The sequence below is a fragment of the Anolis carolinensis genome, chromosome 5 (assembly GCF_035594765.1).
Source record: "Anolis carolinensis isolate JA03-04 chromosome 5, rAnoCar3.1.pri, whole genome shotgun sequence".
NCBI lineage: Eukaryota > Metazoa > Chordata > Lepidosauria > Squamata > Dactyloidae > Anolis > Anolis carolinensis.
In genome coordinates, this window is record NC_085845.1 from 185,507,457 (window position 1) to 185,528,384 (window position 20,928).

At 39.9% G+C, this 20,928-nt stretch overlaps 2 protein-coding genes across 3 annotated transcripts in view; both read left to right on the forward strand.

The window, feature by feature from the left end:
* Positions 1–7,971, forward strand: part of tmtc1 (transmembrane O-mannosyltransferase targeting cadherins 1) — a 203,935-nt gene extending 195,964 nt beyond the window's left edge. The window contains exon 20 of the mRNA XM_003220824.4: positions 1,509–7,971. Coding sequence (XP_003220872.3) covers positions 1,509–1,643 — 135 coding nt within the window. The 3' untranslated portion in view covers positions 1,644–7,971. The remainder of the gene's footprint in view (positions 1–1,508) is intronic.
* A 2,675-nt stretch (positions 7,972–10,646) lies between these two features.
* Positions 10,647–20,928, forward strand: part of ovch1 (ovochymase 1) — a 37,447-nt gene continuing 27,165 nt past the window's right edge. Inside the window, exons 1-7 of one of the 2 annotated variants that reach the window (XM_008110422.3) lie at positions 10,649–11,123; positions 13,106–13,231; positions 16,483–16,601; positions 17,752–17,849; positions 18,542–18,714; positions 19,276–19,371; positions 20,576–20,727. In XM_008110422.3, coding sequence (XP_008108629.2) covers positions 11,072–11,123; positions 13,106–13,231; positions 16,483–16,601; positions 17,752–17,849; positions 18,542–18,714; positions 19,276–19,371; positions 20,576–20,727 — 816 coding nt within the window. In that variant the 5' untranslated portion in view covers positions 10,649–11,071. Of the gene's footprint in view, positions 11,124–13,105; positions 13,232–16,482; positions 16,602–17,751; positions 17,850–18,541; positions 18,715–19,275; positions 19,372–20,575; positions 20,728–20,928 lie in introns of both variants that reach the window. The other variant, XM_062981126.1, reaches the window with a different exon arrangement.

Consider the following 20,928-nt stretch of genomic DNA (forward strand, 5'->3'; position numbering starts at 1 on the left):
ACCAGTGTTTCCCAACCGTTTTTTGACCAGGGACCACATTGACCAGGGATCACTCTCCAACATTAATACCAAAAGGGTTACAAATCAGTTTTTGGTCAACTTTAGATTGGTTTGGATATTTGGGGTGCTGATTCAGTAAATTGCATTGGATAGACCCCATCAGCTCTAGTTTCTGATACAGAACATATGCCATCCAGTAGTCTACATATGTTTGCCCACAGAAAGCCATATTTAATTATCTAGAGCTGATGTGGTCTATCCAATGCAATTTTCTGAATCAGCACTCCAAATAATCCTAAGAACAAGTCTGAAAATGAAGACATCAAGCCGCCCTGCTTCCAGGCGCCACATGGAACGGTTCCACTCAAGGGGAGGGAGGAGGAGGAGAAGCAGCTGTCAGGAAGCTTGTTTGTTGCACCTTTCGTGGGTAGTCAGCCTCTCCCCTCCCAACATCCTCGTTGCCTTAGCACTATTAAAAGGGTTTCACAAGACCAGTCGCTCTTGTTTCAATGGTGTAGTAATGGGGAGACCACGGACCATATTTTAGTTTTTGCAGACCACTGGTGGTCCACGGACCACAGGTTGGGAACCACTGGCATAGACCCATCCTCAAGGCCATATCATATTAATACCTTTAGAAAGATACAGACTTGTGATTCTAACACCAACACTTTCTTACCTCTCAAAACATTGTACAATCTTTGTCTGATGAAGAAGACTTTGAGCTTTGAAAGCCAACATGATACGTATTACCTCTTTTGATAATGAAGATCTCAGAGATAATCAAGATTTCAGAGAACCAGTGTGCTGTGGTTGAACTACAACTCTGGAGACCAGGGTTCAAATTTCCACTCAAACATGGAAACTCATTGGAAACCTTGGACAAATCACACATTCTCAGTCTTAGAGAAAGGAAAAAAGCAAACCTTGAGCTAGGTTTGCTTTAGGGTCACTGTAAGCTGGAAACAACTGGAAGATCCCAAAGCAATAAAAACATCTCCACAAAGCATGGTTTCCGTTTAATTTTATGAACAACCTTCGCTTTTTTTTGGGACAAGAATCACAGTGAAAGGAGAAAGTTAGCCTGTTGAATTGGGGCTGTTGGACTGTGATTTTGAGCCATACATGCTCTCATAACCTAGCCTCACAGAGGGTGCTTTGAATGCGGTTTCCTGTTTCTTGGCAGGGGGTTGGACTGGATGGCCCATGAGGTCTCTTCCAACTCTACTATTCTATGATTCTGTGATTCTATGGTTATTATGAGGGTAAAATGGGATTTCAGTTTCTTGGAGGAAGTGTAGGTTACAAATATAACAAATGAATAACTGACAAAGATAAAGATAGATGACATTAATAAGCAGACATTCTGGGCTTTTGGGACAACCATATGGAAGAGAGGTTGAGATAATAATAGCACATTTAACTGACAGAATTTCAACAAAATAGAGGATGCCACTAATGCTTTGGTTCCTTTCCTTCTCTCCTCTCCCTGGCCTTCTTTTTTGCAGGGTAACTACATCACTGCAAGGAACTATTATGAGAAAGCTTTACAGCTCGTTCCAAACAGCAAGTTGCTGAAAGAGAATTTGGCTAAACTGGATCGCTTGGAGAAACGGCTACAGAATGTCCAAGAGAGAACATAACAGGGCTATCCCAATAAATGTATGCCTCCCAGTGATGAGCAAGTGCTGTAAAAACCACAGTTTTCCTTCAAGACAGCAGGCAACTGAAAGAAGCTATAGGTGCAGTGGAGAACTAAAATAAGAGGGATGTATATGGGAATGGCACCTAAGCTGCCAAAGCTAATGGCATCCTCCTGCTGTTGGTCTTTGGATATGCTGTCACATGGGTGAAGACCTGATCATAATCCAAGTTGCTGCTTAGGTGGATTTGCCTCATACTACTTTCTTCAACATTTATAGAGAGAATTCTTCTATATCTCTGACTCTTAAAAATGGGCACTGGAATGATGGTTGGAAGTGAACAAATGGTGTGATGCACTGAGGGCTCAATGGGATGGTCCTCTTGGCTCAGTCTTGCTATAGGAATACGTTACCAGAATGGGCATCAGGACTAAGTGTCTGGATAGCCAAGAATATTGTTGCAGCAATCAATAAGAAACCATTGGAAGAGGCTGCAGTAGCCATAGCTGAGGAAAACATCAGCCATCTTAAGCTTTCTCAGTGATTATTCTTGTAAGACCTGGGAAATAATAGTCCATCGTCCAAGATGGAAATTCATACACCTTAATTTTCTGCTAAGTATTTTGATCATGAGAGTGATTCCAGAAAAAGAAGCCCTGCATTCAAAACATTGTTTTGTGGTGTTTAGTATATACAAGATATCACACCAGTAGTTGGAGTTTAGGGGTTATTCTTTTCTCAAAGTAGCAAGCTTGCTTTGCTGAAAACAGATTCATTGGATGGAAAAGAACATCTCTACAAATTGCTCAAGCACTTCAGATCATTTCATTAATGTTAGGGGATTGTAGTTGCTCTTTTAAAAATTATTATGTTACTCAAAACATAGGAACCATGCACATGGGATTTCCCTTGCTCACCCACAGACCTTGTGCTACCTTAGAGACAGATCCCTGTGTTGGGAGAGGAGCATTTGAGGGATGGCACAAAGGCTTCTGTGAGAAGAAGGCCTTAGAAAGCCCCTGAGCACATTGAACCTTCCTTAGTGGCCTTTGTACTCTGGCATCAATTGGGAGTTTCTGGGAGATCTAGTGTGGAAATAATTTTTTCCAAGGTCACTTGATTTGTTTATGAGACTTGGAACAAGTGAGGAAAGGGATTTTTGAGACATCTTTTCTTTTTGACATTTAGAAATGTTATCTCCTCTTTTCTCCACAAAACAAATATATGAGAGAGAAGAGAATTCGTATTATGGAGTTTGAATATTTCATATTTGAGTGTTATTTATTGAACATAATAAAATGTCATATATTTCACTTTTCTCTGTGAGGAAAAAATAGGTGGTTCATTTCATAACTGGAAAAGTAGCTGAACACGTGGCTGTTGCTCTTTATTTTTATGAAGTTGGAGAAGGTAGCAACCACGAGGTGACAGGGGAATGTATGTAAAATTACTCTGTTGATATTCCTAGAGCATTCAAACGCCTCCAGTGTTTGATGCATACTTCTACTCTTAACCATTTTCTGTGGGTTGAGATAAACAAAGTGGCAGCCTACTCAAATAAGGATTCATTCAAGAGCTCAGCTGTCATGTTCATTGACTTGGATTATGATCCTCCATCAACATAGCTCTTGCATGTTGGGTTGTGTCAATGGGTAATCTGACTGCTGCTCTATCTAAGAGCTGACCATCAGCCATGTTGGGTGGGGAGAATGGGAACTATAGTCTAGATCAGGCATGGGCAAACTTTGGCTCGCCAGGTGTTTTGGACATCAACTCCCACAATTCCTAACAACCTGCTGTTAGGAATTGTGGGAGTTGAAGTCCAAAACACCTGGAGGGCCAAAGTTTACCTATGCCTGAGCTAAATAATGTGGAAGGCAACAGATTGGAGAAGGCTGTTGTGGAATTTCTGTCAATGAGCGAATATGGAAGACCATTTACAATCTGATAACATATCATTTGGTAACTAGCCCATTTGGTAACTATAAGTCTGCACATACTCATAATTGCTGTAGAAACTTGAATCAAATTTCAAATGCCTGAGGCCATTCTAGAATAGCAAAGGCACGGCTCTCAAGATTTTTGGATGTTTCTGGTGAAAGATTTTGTTGTGCAGTCACTCTGCCTGATTAATTGAATTTCCCAGGAATCCAGAATAGGGTGTAAATCTTTACTTTTGTTTCAGCATGCAAGAACAATGTTAAAAATGGCTGCCGATTGAGATTACAAGAGTCTTGTGCATTTTCTAAAGGGTTTCATTTGGTAAAACAACCCTCCAACGTTTTTGCACATTTCTTTCCATGAAATAATGATTTTGCACAAAATCCTATAAAAACAATAACCAAAAGCTACTGGTCTCTTACTGTTATGCAAGGGTGAAAGGTCTTATGACTGCCTTGTTTTTTTTTCATTCTATCAATATGAAAAAATATGATTTTTTTCCAATATTTTTGGTTCTGACAGTGAAATTTTTCATTTGTAATGCTTCATGTTTTCCAAACTTTTTAAAGGAAGGGTGTCTTACTACAGAAAACTTGTTAAGAATAGCGTTATAATGCTTTTTGATTGGTACCATTAGGAAGCCTTCTGCAAGCAATCTTTATTGATGAAAATAAGTTTACTTTGAAGGTCCTTAATTGTTAAGTAGTATTATCTGGTGAAATAAGAGCTGGGAGATCGGGGTGGGGGTGGGGGGTGGGTGGTGGTGGTGGTTGTCAAGCTCTGTGTTTACTGTGCCAGCACATGTGTGTTAGCCTCAGTTACTCATCTGCAAGATAGATATAGCAGAGTATATAGTATTTCATAGGAACATTGTGATGGAATACAAGAAAAAGGTAAGCCACACAACATATTACAACAGCTATGTAAATCAGGAATGATGGTGTATACAGATAAAGGTTTTGATACTACAAGAAGGGGAGTACATTTTATTTTATTTTTTCATATCATTCTGAACTTTTGAAATAGGTGGTATAGAAATCAGCAGGAAGTCTTTGCATGTTAGAGTGATCTAGTCCATGAATCAGACCTACTATACCATCCACATTTGTTGAGCATGTCAAATAGTGAGGTTTATTTTCTTTTAAAGTACAGTTGAGTATGAATATTCCAAGTAAAATTATTGTGGCAAACGCAGCATAGTTGCCTAGGAGGTTCTACTGAACATAGGAAGTACTTCCTGGTAGTTTGTGCAAATAAGCTGATATCCAATAGACATTAACACAGATTTTATATGGGTTTACCAAAAGCACTTGTGTGCCTTTCTCATGTTGTGGATATGCATGCATGAAAGGTAGAAATGTAGTTTTAAAAGGTGTTTGCATTTGTCATTATTTTAAATCAATTAAAACAATGCAGGAATGTTGGGTGTAAGAGTGTGGATTTACAACTATATATGTTTCAATCTTCCTAGTTTTTTTTCCTTTACATATTAGTGAACAGATAGAGTCCAGCTGAAAACCCATTCTCAGTCCACTTATTGCCTTCCCCCTATTGAATTGCACAAAGTTGTAACTTATTTTTAAAACCTCTCATTTGCAAAGAAGTACCCAAAGGGTTTTCCATGCCTTCACCTTAAGGACTTCTTCTTCAACCATCTCCATTTTCTACTCATGCCACTGGTACAGATAAACATTGTCAATTGCTTGCCTAACAGATTTCTTTCAATGCCCTCCTTCTTTTATTTGTAGTGTAACTGACATGGTTTTGGGAAAATTCCTTTCAGTGACACCAATACTAGGCAAATTTCACTTGTCCACTTCTTTCCTTTCTATATTATGCTATGTTACTCTGAAGAGCATTGAGGTAGAACAGAACTGAGATATACAATAATGAAAAAGCCAGCAGGGAGAAGAATCAACAAGCAGACAGATTAATTGATTTGGCCGTTTCATTAGAGTAGAAGATAAAAGTTTGAAGGAAGTATTGTGAAGAACAAAGATGATGGTCTTCAATGTTTGGTCAGATATTTTGGAATTCAGGAAGACTAGGAGTTGAAGCACAAAATATATGGAGAGCCAGAGGCTGAAAGCTCCTGGAGAATAGATGTGGAATTGCATCATTGTATGGGGTAGTGGTTCTCAATCTGTAGGTCCCCTCAGGTGTTTTGGCCTACAACTCCCAGAAATCCCAGCCAGTATACCAGCTGTTAGGATTTTTAGGAGCTGAAGGCCAAAACATCTGGGGACCCTTAGGTTGAGAACCACTATATAGGGGAATAGATGGGGAAAGCCTTGTGCTGAACAAGCTTGGCAGGCTGAGGTAATTTTTAAAGCAGAACATAATGTATAGATGATAAAATATGCATCAGGATCTTGTCTATTTCCTTCACAGTTGCCCATCCAAATTCTAATCTTCTTATTCATTTACTTTGAAGTTATACGAGGGTTAGCCAGAAAGTAGATTACATTTTGGAATTAAAAATGAACAAAGTATAGGAGAAAACATTTACCATATGCAGTTGAAAGCCACACCCAAATACCACTTCTCAACATAGTCGCCATTCAAATCTAAGCACTTATCATAGCGATGAATGAGCTTGGCAACTCCTTTCCCACAAAACTCTGCCACTTGCGTCCTCAACGCAGTGTTTTGGCAACGATGCGCAGCTGTGAGAAGGGGTGACCGGCTGGTTGAGGACGCAAGCGGCAGAGTTTTGTGGGGAAGGAGTTGCCAAGCTCATTCATCACTATGATAAGTGCCTAGATTTGAATGGCGACTGTGTTAAGAAGTGGTATTGTGGGTGTGGCTTTCAACTGCATATGGTAAATGTTTTCTCCTATACTTCGTTCATTTTTAATTCCAAAACATAATCTACATCTTATTTGGCATCTAGAAAATTGGTCTTATTTTGACACTGGAACTGCTTCAAATGTCACTACTGTTTAGACACAGGAAGGCTTGAACTGGTCATTAAATGTTTTCTACACTTTGCTCTATATAGTATATATAGTCTATTTTAATTGGCAGTTGCTCTCTAGCATCTCATGCAGTAGTTTTCCCATCACTTATTTTTTATGCGTGCCTTCAAATCCCTTGTCAGTTTATGATGATCCCATGAATTTCATAGGGTGTTCTCATGCAAGGAATCCTTAGAGCAGCTTTTGCCAGTTCCTTTCTCTGAACTATAGCCTACATTGCTTTGCATTCATTAACAATCTTTCATCCAAGTACCACCCAAAGCTCACCCTGCTTCGCTTCCCAGATCAATGGGATTTGATGCCATTAGGGTATTTAGGGTTGTTACAGGACCTTTAAAAATTAGAAGCATCAGGAATTGAGTTTGTGGTCTTCTGCATACAAAGTATGTTCTGTCCCAATGCAGCAGATGCAAACTGGCTATCATAAGAAATAGAAGGCCTATGATGGCCACTGTGGCTCTTTTTCTAGCAGCAAGTTATGGCAATGGTATAGCATATGGGGATATGAAACTTAGAAAACCAATGTGCTCCATGACCATGATACCATGAAAATATTGTGTGATGTTGTTTCCAATATCAGGTCTGAAAAGCTTGAATCTGTACACAGTCTGTAATTCAAATCCTTTGAAAAGCCAAGACTTAGTGAAGTTCCTTGTTTTTGTTTTGGGCTACAGCTCCCAGAATTTCTCTAACAGCCATGGGGACAAAATAATTCTCTTGCTCTTCAGAAAGAAACTTTTCCAAGCTTTGCTCAGAATTCACCAAAGTCCTTGCATGCTTTGACACTTGTTTGCCTTGCACTGTGTATTTGACTTATTGCTCATTTGCTTTTTATCTGTGAAAACTGATCCTTGGGGGATGCGTATTTTTGGCTTGGGGGAAGTGCAATAGTCAACCATCTGCTTTCCTGTGAACCTAGCAACAAGCAGCATCAAGATCACTTGCTTTGGCTTATTAATGGTTTTTGACAAGTATCAGTGTTTTTGATGGTATAATCTCTGCAAATATGTGCTGAGCTTTCTTGTGGTGTCCATATCGGATTTGTCAGAAATTCCTTTTTGAGAACTATCTCTGGATCATGAGCTCTTGCTTCTCAAAACATGTTAGAAATAACTGCTGAAACAAACTGCCATAACTCAATTTCACCAAACAGGCATTCATTGCATAGTAGTTGTAGTGTTTCTGTCTTTGCATCTCTTTCCCCCTTAATTTAAAGGATTGCTTATTTTTGTTTAATAAATGCACAATTTAGCAGTGGGATGTATATCCGTGATAACAGGATTTGGAGAGTCCTTTATTTTCTTTGTCAACTTATGAATAAAATTTACTTACAAAAGTTATGATCAAAGATGACTTTCAACAAAGCAGATGTATATAAATGTCTATTTTATATAAAAATGAAAAATGTGTTGTGTTTTTCTTTTGTCTATTTGCTTTTGCATGAGTATGAAGAGTGGTATGGTTGAATATTTCACTGTAGCACAAATGTGTTTGCATCTGTTCATGAGAGAAACAAAATTAGGTGCAACACGCTGTGTGTAAACTCCAACATTATTGGACTGATACTCCCATAAGCCTTAGTCTACACTGACAGTGTTTGGATTGCCAAAAGTTGCAAGTCCAACAATCACATGAATCACATGCAAACATCGGCATCCAAGTAAGATATTTGAAAACACTGGATTATTTCCAATGGTATCCACCTGCCATCAAAATATATACCACCAGTGGAATAGATTTCCCCTCCATGCAAACCATCAAATTTGCTTCGGATGGCGGGGAACCCTCCAGAGAGGACTGAGCTTCAGGAGGAAAAAAGGCAAGGGGAATTCACATGATGCAAACATAACTCTGTAATATCAGGTAATGGCACATTGCTACCACCTTTTGACTTTGCACCTCAGAAATCTTGTTTTCATGAGCATCCTAAAAGGGATAATTAATGGATTAATGTAGCATTTCAAAATGAAGGAGCCACTTTGGTTTTGAAATGCAGACCTCATCAAGATAACTCATTGAAATGGGTTCATGTGAGAGAAGATATCCCTTTAAATGTAGCCATTCACTATATAGAGTTCCTTATTTAAAGGAAATTGTACAGGGAGTATCTGGAATTTTATTATTATGAAAAGCAGGTGGCCTTGTATAAAAATAAACAACTGGGGTGGGGAGTTTTTGTGAGTGATCAAGAGACCAGATAACCCTTGCCACTTTGCCATGAATTTTAAGTCCCATTAGGCAGGAAATGAAATTATTTCCTACAGAATGATTTGCACAAGCAAGCAATGATTTCATATTCTTACCATCAACATTACCTATTTCCTCCCACTTGCAGTTGCTAGAGTGAAAATTGGAGATAGGTGTTAGGTTTAGTAACAACTGCAAAAAGCAAGCATTTCAGTAGATAGTTGCATGATGAGGAACACCTGCTGAAAGTCCCTCTTCTACAAAAACCATTAAAGGTATAGAAGCCATCTCTAGTTTTAACTGCTAATCCTATCTCTCAAATCCTTAGCAAAATTATATTATATTATTATTATTATTATATTTATTTATATCCCGCTTTATCTCTCCCAAAGGATACCCAAAGCAGCTTAACATAAAGTATTAGCATTCAATTTAAAATATACTAATATGCAAACATTAAAACAGAATTAAATATAAACAGTATTTTAAAAATTCAGTTAAAAACCACAGCATCCCCTGACTTGATATGGATGTACTAGACTTTTTCTTAAATTGCTCCTCCAGGTGTTTTGAACTTCAGCTCCCAGAAATCCCAGCCAGCTTACCAGCTGTTAGGAATTGTGAAAGCTGAAGTCCAAAACATCTGGGGGATAAGAGCTTAAGAAACATTGGCCTAGAGGAGGCATGGGTGTTTTAGGCTTCAACTCTCAATTCCTAGCAGCCGGTAGGAATTTTGGGAGTTAAAGTCCAAAACACTTGGAGGGCCCAAGTTTGCCCATGCCTGGCCTAGAGGAATTACTTGTTAGACCCACTACAACGTTACTGCTTACAGCAAAAAGAGAGCCCCACCTGCAGTCCACATCAGCATTTCATACATTTGCTGGGGTGTGCGTTGCCAGGGTTGCCCGGTCAGAAGTATCCCGTGCTCTGAGATTTCAAGGCCAAAGCTTGAGAAATAAGAATAGCCTTCTGATGATGTCAGAAAGGCAGATCTTAGCCAATATCACTGAACATAATATATTAAGCACCAAACACAATTGCTTCTTGGGGCATGCCATTAAAAATGCCAAAATAATTCTCTTGTTTGAAACTGGGTTTTCCAACGTCTGGAAAGAACTGATGGAAAAAAGATCTCTGCTGGGAGAAAGAGCCTTGACATGGTGTACGGTTACTCAGCATGTCTAATGCAGCCCTAGCTTGGCCTTCTGCTCCGAGTAGAGTTGTCATAATAAGAGCATCCCTGGGTCAGATTTCAAGGTTCAAAGAAGAGAGCTAGGGATGGTTTGTGTTGATGTCACAGGAGCTGGACAATAGTGATGTCAGAAAGCGAACCCTTGTGATGTCATTAAGCATGTGGAAACGTAGACCATGTAGTGATCAAAAGAAGATTCTCTTCTGCTTCTGTTTGCTGTTGTAGGAGGAGACAGTCACCTAGAAATACTATACATACTTTGGGGACTATGGCCTAGAATCTGTTTGCAGGGCTGACTGAAAATAATGAATAAGCTCATAGAGCAGTGGTTCGCAACCTGGTGTCCCCAGATGTTGGTAAACTGGCTGGGATCTCTGGGAGTTGTAGGCCAAAAACATCTGGGGACCCCAGGTTGAGAACCACTGTCATAGAGTCACTGTTACATTTGACAGAGGAGGGAGACTGGAATAGAGGGGATGCTCTGGTCTTGCCATCCCTTGCATCTCCCTTCTTCTACCCAGGAACACATGTCTTACTCCAAATCTTTCTTCTCTCTCCAACATCAGTAATCAGCCGCCCCGAGTCCCCGTTGGGGAGATGGTGGCGGGGTATAAATAAAGTTTTATTATTATTATAATCAGTGCTGCCACTAACTGGAGTCAGGGCATAAGACTTGGGTTCCATTTTACAGAATGGATCAGAAAACCCACAACTAGTCCAGTTCAAAGGAAATGAAACAATGCCCTAATTAAAATAACTTCCTCAACTTCAGTTCAGACATTAGGGACTGCATTTCCATTAGTCCCAGCCAATAGAACCAAAGGACAGAGCTGCTTTCTGAGCTGTGATTGGCTGACTAACTAAACCTGACCAATGCCTTTCTCCATAGAGCCTCCCCCTTCTCAGCCCACCCCTTCCCATTTTCCCAGAAAAATGGATGAAGCTATTTAAATCAGAATGGCATGGCAGAACTCTACCTTGAGTTCATCAATAACCGTGTGGTGTCATTTTCAGTTCAATTGTATTGGGATAAAGCCAACTCTACCAAACTCTACATTTGGGTCTATGCTTGTCATCTAGTGCTATATGAGAAGGTAGTTTGGCATTAAAGCTTTGTGTTGATAGGAGCCATGAGGATACTGCCATGGATCTCCTACTTCGTGTGTTTCATTGGCCAACATGGTAAGTATATTTCATATCCTCCAGCTGATCTATTTAATCTTCTACCATTGTATTTTTTAAAACATCCCAATTTCTTGTGGTGCCTCCCACTCTCCCCCTTTCTCTTCAACTTGTTTCTTCTGGTGCAAACTAGCTTCAAAAATGTTCAAGTCGCTTATACTCCATTAATATGGGGCAAGAAGGGGTGGACTTTTCTTTCTCAAGAAAAAGCAGACTTCTTCAGCTTAAGGGGGCATCTATATTGTAGAATTAATGCAGTTTGACTTCTCTTTAACTACAATTGCTCCATGCCATAAGATCCTGGGAATTATAGCTTTCCATATTTAACTTTCTCTGTCAATGAAGGCTGGTGCCTCATCAAGCTCCCAGGATTCCATGGCATGAAGCTACAGCAGATAAAGTGATAGCAAACCAGAGTAATTCTATTCCTCATTTTGGTTCTGTCCCATTATCCTGGCGGAGGCCTTGTGGAAACAACCCTCATTTATGAAATGGGAATGGGGGTGGAGGGGAATAACCAGCAAAAATGGGGAGAATGATTTTCTTCCTTCAACTATCCCCCCCATAAAATGGAATATCCTTCTCCCTTTTGGAGTCCACCCAGATAATGGAACAGTAGGCATATGTTCACTAAGCCTACAATTTTGTTAATGCTTACACATGAGAATAGCTCCTACAAAATACAGAGGGGTTTACTTCTGAGTAAACATGAAGCAGCAAAAGAAGGAAAAAGGCAAGGGAGCCAACATTGAGTGGAAAAGCACATCTTTTTTGCCTTTCCTTCACAACCTTGGGAAAGGTTCATCTCAAAATGTAATTTATCAAGTGGCTCACTACCTGTGGGTCCCCAGGTGTTTTGGCCTACAACTCCCAGAAATCCCAGCCATTTTACCAGCTGTTAGGATTTCTGAGAGTTGAATGTCAGAACATCTAGGACTCACAGGTTGAGAACCACTGAACTAGACTTTGATCTCAGAGTCTAGTTAACAAGTTAAACGAAAGGAGAGAATGGGTTCATTTCAGTTTCCACCAGCATTAGTTGGCATAGTCAGTGATGAGAGATGATTGGAAGTGTAGTCCTGTCATGCTTTGGGACCCTGGTTCAAAGGCTTTATTGCATGATGGCAAATTTGCATGTATGGGTTGACCTTAAAGGAGCTGCGGGTGGCGACGGCCAACAGAGAGCTCTGGCATGGGCTGGTCCATGAGGTCACGAAGAGTCAGAAGCGACTGAATGAATAAACAACAAGGTATGTATGTATTTAGTGGGAGCTAGCTATTGTCTGCCTGCAAGTCTTGGCAGAACATATCCAGGGAGGGTTGCTATTATCTTCCCTAAAACTGAGAGATTATACTTACCAAGGGTCACCCAGTTGCCTTCTATGGATTAGTGTGAATTTGGATTCTTAGACTCTTACGATTCATCTCCACAGTAGAATAAATGCAGTTTGATAGCACTTTAGCTGTGATTGCTCAATGCCATTGAATCTTGGGAGTTGTCGTTTGATGGGGCACCACGATTCTTTGGCAGAGAAGGCTAAATACTTCAGAAAACTACAATTCCTAGAATTCGAAAATATTGAACAGGGGCAGATAAAACGACATCAAACTGCATTAATTCTACAGGGGAGATGCACTCATAGCATGCAAACTGACACACCTGCTCCAGCATTGGTTCTCAGATGTTTTGGCCTTCAACTCCCAGAAATCCTAACAGCTGATAAACTGGCTGGGATTTCTGGGAGTTGTAGGCCAAAACACCACAGGTTGTGAACCACTGTGCTAAAGCAAAGGCAGCTGTACAAATAGCTGAAGCGTTCCCAAGGAAGGATCAGGGCCTCCTTTGAGTCATGGTAAGTAGCAACTACAATGTATTTATTGCGATCTTATCACTTGAGTACTTAAAAGGTTGGAGAATATAAGGCAAATATACTGGTTTTTAAAAACCCGGTTGTTACCATTAGAAATGCTATATTTTGCAGCCACCTGGAGTTTAGGAGCAGACAGATTGAAGAGTAGAGATTTGCTCCTGTCATCTCAACAGAAGAGCCAGATGCTTGCAACCCTTGCTGCTTCTAAACCATTGGACTTGCAGAAGGTGAACTCAGGTAATGTTGGAGAGCTCTCATCCATTCTTCTGCATGGCAGCTCTCTAGCAGAGAATCTGAATCATATTATCAAGCATCCAATCACTAGATTGCAAGGGATGGGATTATGGCAACGAAAGCAGTATCGAACTCCTATGATTGTGTAGTGCAGATGCTCCCATGATTCTGGCCAGACTTACCTCACAGGTTTGTCATGACAATAAAACAGGGAGGAAAAAGGGATGTGCATCATTTGTATTCTAGCATGAGCTCACTGGAGGAGTAGTTCATAAATGTAACTAACTTCCAACATCTAGCAGTCCTCCTTTAATATATGTGTTCCATTCTTAAAGAAAAATATCTTCAATAAAAGAATGGTGTTGGTGGCAGTGGCAGTGGCATGACCATTTTAGGAGTCTTCACAGCATGAAAAAAATTATATTTTGAGCTATAATTCTTGGCATTCTTCAACCAGCATGGCCAATGACTATGGTCTGAAAAATAAGTTTTCCATGCCCTACTCCTGATCCACTAGTTGGAGACCAGTGCCTTATTTATCAATACGATATTTTCCGTATTCAACAGCAGACAGATTGGGAAATATCTCAATTAGTGTTTCTTGACCTTTAGGAGTATTTATTCTTCAATGTCCTATAGATTCATTGTGCATTCTCAAGGCATATCCGCCTGCTGAAAATCTATTCAGTTGTAGAAACCAACTTTGAAAGAAACTGCTGCATTGCCAGCAGATGTCATAAGCTAGAACTGAATTACATTGGCCACTAGATCTCTGAAGAAGGCAGAGCTGTCTCCATAGTGTTGTGCCTTGAATAAGTAAAAAGGTTAGGCAAGTGGTTAATAGCTTCTTCATAGTCAGGATTTTTCTCCTTTTTGATATACTGTCTACTCAAGACTTCCGACCAAAGGTCACTGAATTTGGTAGGAATCATAGCTATAATTTCTAAGATTTGACACGGAGGGTGATATCCATATGATGTTCTTTTTATCTGTTTTTCTGGGAACTTCCAGGATTATCAGATACTTAAACTGCTGCAGGATGTTTTTTAAAGAGGTCCAAGGAGTTTCGGAGACAGGGCGGGGGCCAATGTCATATTTGGAATGGATGTATTTAGATCAGGAAAGTCTGTACAAGAGCTGTACCCCTTCCAATGATGTTTTAGGAAAGAGGTCATACCCAAATGAATATTTGCAAGGGGGGCATGACTTTTGATAGGGAGGTTTTCCACTGACTTGCCTTCCTTTATTACATTATGAGTTATATCATACTGATGTTTTTCTCTCCAGCCCAACACACTTTTGTTCAGTTATAGTGCTAAAGAGGTATGGCATTAACACTATAAATTTTGGAAAGGCATGACCTTTTCGAGATCATAACCTTTTGGAAAACCAGAATCTCATAACCTTTTAGAAAAAAATGGCATTCACAACCATTTGAAAATCATAACCTTTGTAAAAGTATGATCTTCCAGAGAAGAGCCAAAAAACTCATTTGAGTAAAATCTTATCTTCAGTGATATATATTAGCATGTACTTATGCAAGGCAATTTGGATTTTTAGTTGTTAGACTGATAACCTAGTTATCTCTGATTTGTTAGAAACAGAGATTGTGTCAATGCACAAAATATAGCAGTTCTTCATAAGTGTTCTTTTCAGTGCTCAAAAATATCTACTCTCTCATAAAATATCTTGCTTCTATATCATGCTCTCAAGAAACAAAAATAAAATAAACTTTATTTTACTTATCTGGTTTACTCACAACCTTCATGTATTCAGCATACAGGTACATAACTTGTAAATCCAGTTACAGATAAGTTTGATGTAGTTTCTCTGTGCAGATAACACGGGGTATCTTTCTTGTAATAAACAGCAACATGAGTTTGCTGTTAACAGTCCAAAGTCTAAAGCATCTCATGAAGTTTGTGCTCTACTGGAGTCTGAAGTCTAAAATGGAGTCTGAGCTCAGAGTAGTCCCAGTCTGATCATGTGGTCTGCAGCCCCTCCCACAACCTCAAGAAACATAGAGTAAAGGGAAAGCTGCATACCAAAACATACATATACAATACAGTAAGCAAACAGAATCGTATACAAAACAAATTACTTGTGGAGGCTTGAAGATGGTTGCTATTTCCAACAATAATGTTTTTAAGAATGAAATATACAATATACAGAATGTGGATTCTGAAGAAAGAGCATGGGAGAGGAGACCTTGATTTGTGATTGACTGATAGACTAACTCAAGGTCTCCTCTCTCATGCTTTCCCCCAAAAACTGGCATTCAGTAAATTCATGGAGGGGATTGTATGAGTGGAGAGTGAAGAATTAAACCCAGGGAAAATGAGAAGGCCATGGTGGTGAATTAAGGATCCAGCTTTGTTGAAAGAAATGTGTTTTTGTTCCATACCCTGATAGTCTGGACAAAATGGAAGTCCTTAGTGTAGTGCTTGCACGCTTTCATATAGCATCTTAAAAGGGCCAACATATTTGGGGCATGATTGTTACAACTGATGAAGTCTTGAAACACAATGCCTTGACATTTACTGGAATTATTGGGCAGCCCAGAGGAACCCTGGCAATGGTTTTGTGGTGCCGGTTGACTTTCACTTTGACTTTTTAACTAAAGACTCTGAGTGTTGAGGTGTGTACAAAGGGTATGTATGCACTCCACATCTGAGCCATGGTAGACAAAGATAGGGAACCTTAAGCAATGGGGCCAAGTATGGTCCTCTGATGTTCTTCAGATGGACACAGAAACTTTCCTAAAATACATTGAGAGGGATTTCAGTCCTATATGTCCTCCCCTACTTGGCCTCTCTTCAGCCTGAGCTACTGATAATAAGAGGTTTAAGCTAAAATGTGCTTGAACTCTTTAGTCCAACCTTTTAACCTTCTGCACTGCCTACTATTAGAATGTGCCCCCTAAAAACTCTGTGGAACTAAAATTGGCTCTTGGGCAAAAAAAAAAAAGATTTCTGCCTTTGTATGTGGTTCCTATAATTATGAATTTTTCACAACTGTGTTTGAGTTATACTTTCATGTTCCCATTGTATATCCTTTGGCTAATAGACAGAAGACGTGCCCATTTTCTTTACCATTGTCTCATCTAAGATCTTCTAAAGTAGGTGAAATCCATCACATTTAGTCTGATATAGTCGGTTCTAAAGAAGTTTAGCTAGAAGCAAGGCCCTCTAATTTAAATGAGACAGCACTGGTGTCTTGAAACCTTAATTTGGTATCTGTTCTGTTTCTTATAGAATTGAAATGTGGAGTCCGTTCTCTAGATCTCGTGGGCCAGGAGGATAATTGGCACCCTGGGAGTTTTTCAAGAATTATTGGAGGGCAAATATCTGTGCCTGGTGGACAACCATGGCAGGTCAGAGCAAAGAATGCATTTGCGAGAACAAGATTTGTGTTGAGCTGGGACAAGTTATTTTTTTGGATCAAAACTCCATCTAGCTGTCTCTCAATAGAATTCTGGCAAATCCAAAAATGACATTTCTAACTCTTGGATTTTTGGGATAGACAGCATGGGTGGTGACCTTGGGGGTATACTTGGTCAGGGAGCATGATCGTGGCAGGCCGACTTCTCCATTATATGTCCAATATAAAAAAGGAATGGTGCATACACCTCATATGGCAATAATGACAAATTTAGATTGAGTATGCAAATCTGTGGATACATGTGATTGGAATTGTGCCACCATAGTGGAATGAACTCAAAATCCAATAAAAATAAGACGTTTAAAAGATCAATCAGGAAGGTGTCAGAGATGCTCTTTGTCTGGAAAGAGTGCACCGGCCCTTCATATTCCAGAGTTAATGCTCCTTCAGCCCCATAGGAGGAACCGCAATGGTGCAAACCCTTGTGCTGGCTGAACTGCTGAATTGAAGGTTGTCGTATCGAATCCGCAAGACCAGGTGAGCTCCTGTCTGTCAGCTCTAGCTTGTGGGGACATGAGAGAAGCCTCCAGCATGATAGTAACATATCCGGGCGTCCCCTGGGTAATGTCTCTGTAGACAGCCAATTATCTCACACCAGAAGCAACTTGCAATATGTTCTCAAGTCGCTTCTAGAACAATAAAAAAAAGCCCCACAACACAATTTCTAAATTTGCTTTGCTGGACCATCAGTGTCAAGCCCTTTTTATTATACATGCAATTGATTTTCCTTCAACTGTATTAGGATCTTGCACCACAGATTATGGGAAACACTGATAAATGACGTTTGTGTTGTTTGTTCTAATTTCTGAGCTATATGCAGGCGTTTATCAGAGCAGCAGTCTTTGAAAAGTAACTAGTCAATGGTTGGACTTCTTTGACTGATGCCCCTGACCTGTTATGCACTTTCTCCTGTTGATGCGCATGTATATATTGGAAGAGATTGTAGAATTCTCAAATGGCTGTCAGCCTGGCATACATGGCCAGTTGGCCATCTTTTTTTTTTTACATTAGCTGCCATCAATGCAAGACCACCCTTCACTTCAATTTCTTTATGTATTATTTTCCTGGCTTCTTTTAAACAGGTATCCATCAAGATGGGGCGATCCCACTTCTGTGGAGGCAGTTTGATCCAAGACAATATAGTGGTTACTGCAGCTCACTGTGTTGTGGATCTTGACTTGTATGTTATGCTTCAATTCTGTATAAAGTCTAGATTTTTTGTGTTGTCTAAGGCTTTCACAGCCAGAATCACTGGAGTGTTGTGTGGTTTCCGGGCTGTATGGCTGTTTTCTAGCAGCATTTTCTCCTGACGTTTCACTTGCATCTGTAGTTGGCATGTTCAGAAGATCTCTGATCTGCTACATCACGGCCATACAGAAATAAAACAATTATCATTCTTCCAGCATGCCTACGCAGACAGTTTTAATGGTGAATTTTAAACTCCACTGTATGCCTTGTTTTTGTTTTGTGTACTTTGACACATATTTTATGGGGTTTAAATATGTGTATTTTATGGAGTTTTAATATTATTATGTGTTTACGAAGGCTTTCATGGCTGGAATCACTGGGTTACTGTGAGTTTTCTGGGCTTTATGGCCATGTTCCAGAAGCAGTCTCTCCATTCTCCCAAATCTATGGCAGGCATCCTCAGAGGTTGTGAGGTCACAATCTCTGAGGATGCCTGCCATAGATGTGGGTGAAACGTTAGGAGAGAATGCTTCGAGAACATGGCCATACAGCCCAGAAAACACACAGCAACCCAATAAAGTGTTGTTGTTGTTGTTGTTGTTGTTGTTATTTTCTTGTGGGAAAGACCCACCAACTGGGTTGCATTCTGTCCATGTCATTCATTATTATTCCTTTGCCCGCCAGGAAACTTGTAAAAAATCTGTTTGTGACTGTTGGGGAATACAGTCTCAGAAGCAGGGATGAAGAAGAACAGAACATCCAGGTCTCAAAAATCATCCCTCATCCTTCCTTCAACAGATTTGGAAACATGGATTCAGATATTGCACTGCTCTTTCTGAAAGACAGAGTGAGATATGGTAAGAAAAAAAGTTTGATCCCTAGCTTGAAAGATCTGTAAACTATGCCCTATGAAGATCTGCTTAGAGAGCTGAGTATGTTTAGCTCACAGAAGGGAAGGTTAAAAGGAGATATGACAGCTATGTTTAAACATTTGAAGGGATGTCATATGGAAGATGAAGCAGAGTCAATTTCTGCTGCTTTGGAGACTAGGATCTAGAGCAGGCATGGGCAAACTTTGGCCCTCCAGGTGTTTTGGACTTCAACTCCCACCATCCTAATAGCCTCAGGCCCCTTCCCTTTCCCCCTCAGCTGCTTAATATTACAAAGAATGAATATTACAATGAGTCTGAACTGTAGTCTGTTCTATGTAAAATAATGTTTGCTAAATTTTCTGTCATGGAGATGCTCCTATCTGTTGTCCTAGATAGCACTAAAAGGTCAAGAATACTTTATTCCGAATTCAGAAAGGCACATTATGCTTTCATGAGCTTCCTTTTTTCTTCTTAATTTCATGAGCATTCTTTTTCCTAAGTTTTGGGAAAAAAACCCTCATGGCTTCCTGTGTTTCTTTTTTTTAGGAGACGAAGTACAGCCAATCTGTCTTCCACACAAGGGAGATCTATTTGAAGCTGGGACTCTTTGTGTTGTGAGTGGATGGGGCAAGGTCAAGGAAGGTGAAGAAATGCCATGGATATGAATTCTTACTGTGATTTTGACATCGTGATAATAAATATTTGTGATTTTTATTTATTTATTGTGTCAGAAGCAAATTGAGCGTACAGTTATATAATGTATTCTTTAAAAAACACAAAGTTCAAAACTTGGCATTATACTAGATTTCCTTTGACCAGAAGCTGGCCACTTGGAGTGCCTCTGGTGTTGCTGTGAGAAGATCCTCCATTGTGCATGGGGCAGGGCTCAGGCTGCATTGTGGTCAGTGGTCTGTGGCTCTACACTCGCATGTTGTGGACTCCACTTTGTAGCCCCATTTCCTAAGATTGGCTCTGCATCTCATGGTGCCAGAGTGCAATCTGTTCAGCGCCTTCCAAGTCACCAGTCTTCCAAGTCTTCTGCGTGCCCAGGAGGGAGTTTCTCATCTGGTCTCATTAAGAGCCACATCCACTGTTTTAACGTGGTGAGATGTATTCCATATTGGGCATGCATATTCAGCAGCAGAGTAGCAAAGCACAAGGGCAGATGTCTTCACTGTATCTGGCTGTGATCCCCAGATTGTCCTGCTAGTACTATATCTCAGAGACTGGAGGAAATGCTTTGAGTGGCATCACTTACTTTTTGACAACTCTTTTTTGGACAGTCTGCTGTTTTGAGAAATCTTTATTATAGCTATGTTCTGCATTGTCAACCCCTGGTTTCTCTTTCAACTTCTGCTGCTTTTATGGCACGTTGTGTTTTTTTCTTTCAGTAGACTCAGTGCCATCTAGTGTTTAATCTTGCATTTACAAGATAAAAATATCTGGGCTCCACTTTACAACTGCAGTAGAGTCTCACTTATCCAAGCCTCGCTTATCCAAGTTTCTGGATTATCCAAGCCATTTTTGTAGTCAATGTTTTCAATATATCGTGATATTTTGGTGATAAATTCATAAATACAGGATTTACAACATAACATTACTGCGTATTGAACTGCTTTTTCTGTCAAATTTGTTGTAAAACATGATGTTTTGGTGCTTAATTTGTAAAATCATAACCTAATTTGATGTTTAATAGGCTTTTAATGTGCGTGCCATTATGAAAACACGTTGAACACATGTGGACATATGAAGTAGGAAGGTTGGGTACAACTGAGATTAAGCTATACCACTTTCAGCATCCTTGGAGAATGTCTTTTGGACATTACTTAATTTCTTCCCTCTGCAGACGGTGTTTTGTCGGATGTTCTACAGGAAGTTGAACTGCCTATCATTGACAGCAAGACCTGCAGTGAATTGTTAAAAACATTGAACTTGCCTCCGATACGGAGCAACATGTTATGCGCTGGTTTTCCAGATGGGGGAAAGGATGCATGCCAGGTAGGAAATACAAGTTGCTGGAATAAAAGGAAGTAAGATAAAGTTACCTTTTGGTGACTAGAAATCCCAGAATCCCCATCAAACAGCATCATGTCCAAAACGTCACATTTCCAGCCCCAGAAATGTTTTCTAAATGTAAAAGAAATTAAAAGAATAACTATTGTGCCCCATGAAGACCCTCACTGTTTACCTCTAGTTAAG